At 41.1% G+C, this 9,587-nt stretch overlaps 1 protein-coding gene across 1 annotated transcript; it reads left to right on the top strand.

Annotated features, from left to right (window-relative positions):
• The first annotated feature begins 7,032 nt into the window (after positions 1–7,032).
• LOC101093884 (55 kDa erythrocyte membrane protein-like) lies at positions 7,033–9,035 on the top strand. The gene is given in 2 exon segments (XM_045036440.1): positions 7,033–8,130; positions 8,133–9,035. Coding segments are annotated over 2 exon segments (1,254 nt in total). The 5' UTR covers positions 7,033–7,292; the 3' UTR covers positions 8,549–9,035.
• The last annotated feature ends 552 nt before the right edge of the window (positions 9,036–9,587 follow it).

Here is a 9,587-nt window from a genome sequence, read left to right as displayed (position 1 = left end):
CTTTTTTTTTAGGAAAGTACAAGTGGGGGAGGAGCAGAGAGAGGGGGACAGAGGATCTGAAGCAGGCTCTGGCTGGCAGGCTAACAGCAGCGAGCCCGATGTGGGGCTCAAATACATAAACTGTGAGATCATGACCTGAGCTGAAGTCAGATGCTCAACTGACTGAGCCATCCAGGCACTCGTTTTCAGTTTTGATTTATTTTATTTCACTGCTATGACTAATGCTACAATAAATATTTATACATATCCCCCCAAATGATATTTTTGATATTTTTTAACTTTTATTTCATTTATATAGGATTAGATATGGTACTGTGGGAATTGTGTCTCCTAAAATGTATGTATTGAAGGCTTAACCCCCCCAATGTGACTGTACTTAGTGTTGGAGCCTTCAGGGGGTAATTAAGACTAAATAAGGTCACAGGATGGGGCCCTAATCCCAGAGAGATGGTGTTCTTGTAAGAGGAAGAAACACTCTTTTCTCCCCCCACCCCCTCTGCCTCCCTCCCCCTTTCTCTTTTTCTCTCTCTCTCACCATATGCTCACGGAAGAAAGGCCAGGTGAGTATACAGTGAGAAAGTGGCAATCTACAAACCAGGAAGAGAGCTTTCATCAGAAATGGAATTATCCAGCAACTTAATCTGGGACTCCCAGCCCCCAGAACTGAGAGAAAATAAATATCTGTTGTTTAAGCCACCTGGTTTATGGTATTTCGTTATGGCAGCCCGAGCTGATTAATACATATGAGTACATTCAGTTTTTAATATTCTTACTGTTTATTTCCAAACTTCTCTATTCTCTTTCCTATTTTTAATTTAATTTTATTTTTTCATAATATCTTTTCTTAAGAGAATGGATTCTGGACACGGATTGTCTTTTACTTTGGTCAAATTTCTTAACTTTCTTTGATTCAATTTTCTAAAATGTAAAAGGGGAACAATATTAACATTTATTTCCTCATAAGATTGTTATGAAGAATTAACACATTAATATATAAAGTCCTTTAAACATACATGGATTTCTAAACTTACTGTTATAAAGTTTCTATCTTATTCCTTTCTGTTTTTTAAATAATGATAGTTTTCAACAAATTAAATCAAACCTTTCTATTTCTCTCTCATTCTAACATAGCTCTTTCGTGTCCTTTAAAAGACACTCCCCCTTTCTAATTTCTTCTTGCCACAGACTCCTTTCCCCTGGTAGATAGAGCTTCACAAACTCATCGTTATTCTTCCTTATAAAGGGTAGTCAGACAGACCATCTATTGAGATTCCCACCAGATCAATTGACAATTGATTCCATTTGGTCACTAGGCAACATATTTTGGGAAAAGAATGTTGTGAATACTGTTTTTGCCTTGATTCTCCAGGAATAAAAATTCTCCAAATCATCTTCTGCTTTGTTCTAGTATCTATATGAACCTAAAATAGCATTCATATCGTCTGTCTTTGCTTGTCACTTTCGTCATGCCATAGATTCTAAGTATAGAATCTGTAGCAAGATCCTGTTGATAGAAGATGCACATTTATATGTTTAGAAACAATATCGAGAAAAAAAGAATGTTTGGAAATAACATCAAGGAAGATAGGTTGCCAAAATAAACAAATAAAAAACGAAAGGAAGAAAAGAAAACCGGTTCAAGCTGAAACACCCTGGCAACAGTTTCTCCTTACCAGTTTGCGCTTCAGATTCTCACCATCCTTTGTAGAACTGGGGCATTCTTCAGGCTCTTTTTCCACAATGGCCACTAGGGGGCACTGCCTATCAGCCGTGAGGGAGGTAAGCAGCTAGTCCCTAACTTGGGGAAAGGACTGAGGTGAAATATGACAGGGTCAGCCAGCACCAGGGGAAACTAAGATATAACTAAATATCTCAAGGCAAGATTTTGCTGCAACCAAAAATGAAGTTTAAAAAAGACTTGTTAAAATGTGGTGGGTGTTCGCTCTAGATTTTATTCTCCTCCCACTCACTCTGAACATAGATGTTGTAATTGACTTGTAGCTTTATGGCTGCATGTGCCTTAAATTATATCATCAGTGTGTTACCCAACATTTTGGTACAAATTGCGTTTCTGAAATTCAAAATCTACTTAAATGATGATGGGTGGTTTCACTATTAAAAGATGGCATAGGTAGGTTTGGGAAAAGTTCCTTTAGGAAAGCAAAATATTACTTAATGTTTGAACACACCTGCAAATTCCTTATTAAGTTGATTTAAAGTGTGACACATTGCGAAGCTACTTGAGGCTTGATTCATTAGACCTACATACTATCCAATTAGACCACTGGCAAAGCATGAATTCAATTAGACCACTGGCAAAGCAAAAATTCAATTTCCAAATCCCTAAGCAGTCATTTAGTGCATCCACCGATTCTGCTCATGGGCCACCGATGCTTCCTCTGAGCGCCTTGAAGCTGCAGTCTGTGATCGCCCGCAACTTCTTACATTGCAATTCTACCCTCTCCTTAACTACCTCGGAATGCTCAGATTTCAAGACCGCAGGGGGCATTTTTTGAATGCATGTTAATGTGCGTATGTGTGGTTTGTCTATGTAAACAGCTTTACATTTTAACGTTTATCTCTGGCAACTCAGTGGCAAGTAGTGGTTTTTCATATGCTGTGGCTAAATGGGTACTGAATTCATCAGCCTGAGTTACACAGGGCTTCAAGCAGGTGTTCTAACCTCATGTATCTGCAGAAATTTTCAGCTGACTTTCAGCACTATACTCTCCTGCATTGTCTCTAACATCAAGGACTGTTCCTCTTCAACATCCTTTACTTCCCTTTTTTCACTGATGTCAGAACTGTAGCATGCCCAGGGGACAGACATGAGACCTATTTCCTTCTGTGTCTGCCTCATTTCCTTGGTTATCTCCTCCAGCTTAGTGATTATTAAAGCAATTTACAGGCTAACAATTGACAAATTTATATCTCGAGGCTATTCCTCTCCCATATATTCCAAATTCTTACGTCCAAATGCCTACCTGACGTGTCCACTTGAGTGGCCAATAAATACCTCAAACTTGCGTCCCAAACTAAACTGCTGATCTTTCCTCCAAAACTTCGTTCCTAAGTTTAAAGCAACTTCCCACTCCTCAGGTGAAAAAGACTGGACTCTCCATGCCTCTTTATCTCTCATCTTAAGTTATATTCATGTAACTTAATCCATATATTCTATTTATCCATAAGTTATATTTATAAAGACATTTGTAGCTTACAAAATATTTTTAAAGATACTTGTTTCATTTGGGCCTCATACTTCACCTAGATAAGCAGAGAAAGATAAAGAAACTGAGTCTCTAGTAGGTTAGGTAATTTATTCATGGTCACACAGTGTGGAATTGAGCCTTAAATTCACATCATCAGATTAAGTTCCAGGAAACTTTTGCTAGTCTTAGAACTAGTGCTGGGGACTCCTGGGTAGCTCAGTCAATTAAGCATCTGACTGGTTCAGCTCATGATATCATGGTTTGTGGGTCTGAGTCCCACGTTGGGCTCTCAGCTGTCAGCACAGCGCCCGCTTTGGATTTTCTGTCCCCTCTGTCTCTGCCCCTCCCCTGCTTGCATTTTGTCTCTCTCGCTCTCTCTCTCTCCCTCCCTCTCAAAAATAAGCATTAAAAAAAAGGACTAATTCTGAACATTAAGTCCACCAGCCCATTGCAAAATGAGAATAAGACTGAAGAAGTAATTTTTCACAAAGCTCGAAGTATTTCAAGAAGTGTCCTTTCTTCTTAGATGTATCATTTGCAATATCTGATGTCATAATGTCCTCTATTTTATAATAGTAATAGTATTCATACTTGTCTTAATAAGGCAAAATAAAAAGTTAATTCCTATCTGGCAAATATTATGATCTATAACATGCAGAGTCTGGAAATCGCCGAATATACTCTCATATCTCAGGTCACAAGATGTAGGGAGCAAGTTGCATTCTCACTAACATATTTTTCTTCTAGTCTATACTTGGGTTTTAGAGTCTGCTTATTTTTGTATCTGTGTAATGCAAATTAATAACTCCAAAATAGGAAGGCCTAAACAGACACCTTCTGTATGTGTGCCTCATGCATGAAGCTCCTTTCTGGTTCTCTGCTTCTATTGAGGAATTTTGATTATAATTTGGGAAGTGTAAAAAAAATCATATTACTTTTGAGTGAACAGTGGTGTCCATATTACTAAAAAGTTCAAAGGGAATGATGATTACATTTAGGGAATTGTCTCTGAATCCTCTTAAAATGCTGTTGAATATAATCATTTATCGACCTCTCCCTCCCAAATCCTACTGAAATGATGGAGCAGATATACGTACACATACAGCAGTATGAGTAACTGGAGAACAATATCACCAGCTGATCAGAGCAGTGAAGAATTTCTGGAAGAGTAGATTCATTCATTTATTCAACAACTATTTATTGAGGGCTTATTAAATGCCACGAACTCTTCTAGATAATGGAAATACTGCAGTATTTCAACATCTTGTTGAATGTCCTTGTTCTCATAAACCTTACATTATTGAAAGGCAAATAAGGCAATGTTTTTTAAAAAAAGAATGAGTCAGATTGAGGTAACTGCGATGCAAATAATTAAGAGAAGTTAATGTGATAGAAAAATTACTGAGTGGTTGCTCTAATTTGGATAATTATGAAAGAGCTCTTTGAAAAGCTGATATGTTAGTTGAGAGCTGAACAAGAAGGAGCCAGCTGTTCAAAGATCGTGGGGAGAACACTTCTGCGAGTGAGAAGAGCTTGTGCAAAGACCCCAAACTAGGAGTAATCTTCCCATGTTTGAAAATCTAAAAGAAGGTAAGAGAATTGAAGGTTAAAAAGCAGGCCACAGAGGGAAGCAGAGGTCAGACCATGCCAGGTTTTGTACACCAGATAGGAGTTTGGTTTTTATTCTAAATAGGATGGGAAGCCATTGGACAAACATAGGTGGCAAAGCAGCATGATGTGATATGTGATTTCAAAAGCCTGCTCTGATTAAATTTTGGAAAATGAATTGTAGGAGGTGGTATATAGATTTGGATAATGTTAGCTGTAATTACAGAAAACCTAAACCTAACCTAAAAAATATTAGGGGCACCTGGGTGACTCAGTCAGTTGAGTGTCCGACTTTGGCTCAGGTCATGGTCTCACCATTGGTGAGTTCGAGCCCCACACAGGGCTCTCTGTTGTCAGCCTGTCAGCACAGAGTCCGCTTCAGATCCTCTGTGCCCCTCTCTTTGCCCCTCCCCCATTTGCGCTGTCCACCAAAAAAAAAGTGTGTGTGTATATATATATATATATATATATATATATATATATATAAACCCATAATGTAAAAAGTCCATCAATAGGACATCTTCAGCATTGTCTATCATTGCCTCAGCAATAACATCAAGGACTAGAGCCCTTTTATCTTTTCATTTTGATATTATTGGTGTGATATTATTGGTATTTTATATTATTGGCTCTGTCTCCGTGACTTCTCCCGCCATCAGTTGCCAGGTAGCTTCAGTGGCACCAGATCGCAAGTGCAGACACAGCAATGAAAGAAGGAATAAGCCTCCCAGTAGACCTTCTTTCAGGTGTGCCTTTACATTAATGGCTATAAAGATTTCTAGTGGAGTGAAAACACCTTTACTTTCTCCCAAAATTTGTCAGTCAGAACTTCCAATTCGTACACCAAAAAATCAAATAACTGAGTTCCAAGTTCTTAATTTAGGAACCAGAAGACAGCGAGGTGTAATTAATGCCCTTAAAGAAATTTTTGAGGATACTGCATTCGTAGAAATGAACGGGCTTCATTTTTGAAAAGAACAATTAGACTCCAAAAATAAAAGCCCCATTGCAGAGGCAAGAAACAGATGGGCTAAAATCACAGAACCAACACAGCTGATGGCTGAACTTCTAAGCTAGAAGACAGAGTCAACAGAGTGCATCGCTGTTGTAAGCCCCTACAGTATTTATAAAATTTCATAAATTCAAAACAAAAAGTGAAAAATAAGGTTTATTAACAGAAAAAGCACAGCCAAACACCATCTACCTGGAAAGTATTTTCTTAAAAAAGGCAATTAAGAAGCGAAAGTATGTATAAAGAGGAATTGAAAACTAATACTCCAGCTAACTACATTTACACCAGCCATGCTGGTCATCTCTCTGGGAATGGCTGATTCTTTACTGAATGGATGATAGCACCATACACAGAAATAGGAAGGATGAGGCCAAAACAGGATTTAGAAGATAGACATTTTACCATAAATACATTAATTAGGAAATGAGAATCTTTAGAGATAAATCAACCATGCTTTCAACTTGACAACAAGATGAACAAATCACAAAAAAAGACAAAAATATTTCATTTGGAATTTTATTTGGGGGAAATTTTTCAGAAAATTGACTTGATAGAATCATACATCTTCATGAAACAACATGTAATTCTCTATTTTACTGAAATGGCAATAAAAGATTTTTAAAGCAAATACAAAAGGTTTCATAGCTGTGGAAAAAAACTTTGCTCCTTTACTATTGAGAAGATTCAGTTCTCTAAAGTAATCAAAGACCTGATACAAACAGCATGAGGTAGGGGAAATCATTTTGATGAAACACAATCTTTGGGGCACCTGCGTGGCTCATTCAGTTAAACCTCCTGCTCTTGATTTTGGCTCAGGTCACAACCTCAAGGTGGGTGAGTCTGAGCCCCCTGTTGGGCTCTGAGCTGGCAGTGCAGAGCCTACTTGGAATTCTCTCTCTCCCCCTCTCTCTCTGCCCTTCCCTTGCTTGCGTTCCTCTCTCTCAAAATAAATACATAAACTTTAAAAAAAAATTTCAAAATATAACAAAAAGTAAAAAAAAAAAACAACCCACAATTTTTGTTTTCAAGGCAGAGTACTTGAAAGAAACAAAACAACACTTTCATAACCTGGTAGCAGCAGTGATCCATAATCTAAGAAAATTTATCCTAATTTGCAATTGAAGCAAATTAAGCTGTAGTTTTATATAAATACACAACTGATATTAAAGATTACCTTTTGGCCCTTCCAGTGCGCCGCGGGTGGGGAGGTGATGGGGCCGCGCCGCCCCTGCCCCCTCTGTGGCCCTGCAGGCTTCCGCGGGCACTTCCGGTTCTGCCCGCCTTGCGGCTCACGGCCCCGCCTCCAGGCCCGGGAAGGTTACGCTCTAGGCGAGGACAAGGGCGGGGAGGGGGGGGGGGGGCAGCATGCGCACCGCTGTCTCTGACCTCTACTTGGAGCACTTGCTGCAGAAACACAGCCAGCCCGAGGCTGCTCACACCAGGCGAACGCTGTGACCTAGGGCATGTACACCAACGGCTGGGCTGCCCCAGGAAGCCTTGCCCAGCCCAAGGGGCAGGACGTACAGAAGGTGCGACTCATCCAGTTCCAGACAGTCACCCAAGAGCCCATGGGAATCATCCTGAAGCTGAACGACAAGCAGTCCTGTACGGTGGCCAGAATTCTTGATGGCGGCATGATTCACAGACAAGGCTCCCTTCACGTTGGGGATGAGAGCCTAGAAATCAATGGCACAAACGCGACTAATCACTCAGGAGAGCGGCTGCAGAAGGCGATGAAAGAAACCAAAGGAACGATCTCATTAAAAGTAATTCCCAACCACCAGAATCATCTTCCTGCACTACAGATGGTCATGAGAGCCAAATTTGACTATGACCCCAAAAAGGACCACCTGATCCCCTGGAAGGAGGCGGGGCTGAAGTTTGTTACCGGGGACATCATCAAGATACTCAGCAAAGACGACAGTAACTGGTGGCAAGGGCAGGTGGAAGCTTCCTCCAAGGAGTCAGCTGGATTGATCCTTTCTCCTGAGCTGCAGGAATGGCGAGTGGCAAGCGTGGCTCAGTCTGCTGCGAGCGAAGCCCCAAGCTGCAGTCCCTTCGGGAAGAAGTACAAAGACCAGTACCTGGCCAAGCACAGCTCGATTTTTGACCAGTTGGAGGTCGTTTCCTACGAGGAAGCTGGTCGGCTCCCGGCGTTCATGAAGAAGACCCTGGTGCTTATAGGAGCCAGCGGGGTGGGCCGCTGCCACATTAAGAGTGCCCTGCTCAGCCAGAACCTGGACAAGTTTGCGTACCCCACCCCGTGTACCACACGGGCGCCCAGGAAGAGTGGGGAAGATGGGGAAAATACCACTTTGTCTCCACCGAAGAGATGACGAGGGGCATCTCTGCCAACGAATTCCTGGAGTTTGGCAGCTACCAGGGCAACGTGTTTGGCACCACATTTGAAACCCTGCACCAGATTCATAAGCAGGACAGGATTGCCATCCTGGACATTGAGCCCCAGACCCTGAAGATTGTCTGCACAGCAGAACTGTCATCGTTCATTGTGTTCATCGCACCCTCCGACCAGGGGGCACAGACAGAGGCCCTGCAGCAGCTGCAGAAAGACTCCGAGGCCATCCGCAGCCACTATGCGTACTACTTTGACCTCTCGCTGGTCAACAACGGCGTCGATGAAACCCTGAAGAAATTGCAAGAAGCCTTGGAGCAGGCGTGCAGTTCTCCACAGTGCGTGCCTGTCTCCTGGGTTTACTAAGCTTGCAGAAGCAGGGAACTACCATCCGCCCTTCTGTAGCTGTGTGAACTGCATTCTCCTTGCTTTCAGACCAACAGGAAGGCTCCCCTAGTTTTGTCAGCTTCCCGCACTCTGCTCCTCTCCTATTTCCGCCACCGGTGGGCGTCAGGCTGGTGCAGGCTCCTGACTGGGCTCTGACTTTCCTGCTAGATGGAGCCCCAGTGATCAGGGCTTCAGAAGGCTCTCTGGAAATCTGAGGCGGAAAGTACTGTCAAAACTCACCTGCTAACCAAGGATGGTGCGCACAGAGAGGAAAAGCTACGGACCTTGTTCTTTAAAGCCTGTGCGCCTTCACCTTTAACTACCCTGGGCATTTAATTGGTCTTGGAAGCATTTGTAACCTCAGCCTCAACTTTTAAAATGCCAAAATGAAACAGCTGCGCAATAGAAGGATGTCTGCTCTAGGGAAACCCTCAAAAGCAATAAAAATGTTGTGTTAAAATGCCAGGAAAAAAAAACACACAAAAAGATTACTTTTTAAAAACATTCTATCACAAATTCATCCACTTTTAGCCAACTCGTTATACAAGGAAAGAATTCTCTTTATCTCCAACTTTGTGTATCCATTTACACCTATTTGATTCACTTGTTCTTAACAATTATGTTTAGATTACTCATGAAAATTTCATGAGGCATTAAAGAGCTAGCCATCAACTTAAGTTATTTTTCTTGCTGACAAATTTTGTAACAGAGGTAACATGAATTCATTTGACTACTAAACCCAGGTAGAATAAAAGTTGTATGCTTGAATTAATTCTAATGCTGATAATTTGAAGACATGCCTATCTTAATTAAGCCAACAAACTTAAACTAGTTGAACTGGAAAAGCATTTGGGTTACTTTCTACATTTCTGAGAGTTTTAGGAATACTTAACATATATGCACTTATTTTAAACCAATTAAGTAGATCTTTTTTACAAATTTTGGCAATACCATCCAGAGGTAGAGTTACAAGTACATAACATACAGGGGCACGTGGGTGGCTCAGTTTGTTAAGTGT

The sequence above is a fragment of the Felis catus genome, chromosome C2, assembly GCF_018350175.1.
Source record: "Felis catus isolate Fca126 chromosome C2, F.catus_Fca126_mat1.0, whole genome shotgun sequence".
Taxonomy (NCBI): domain Eukaryota; kingdom Metazoa; phylum Chordata; class Mammalia; order Carnivora; family Felidae; genus Felis; species Felis catus.
Note: the sequence above shows the minus strand (reverse complement) of the source record. Positions and strands in the feature narration are given on the sequence as shown.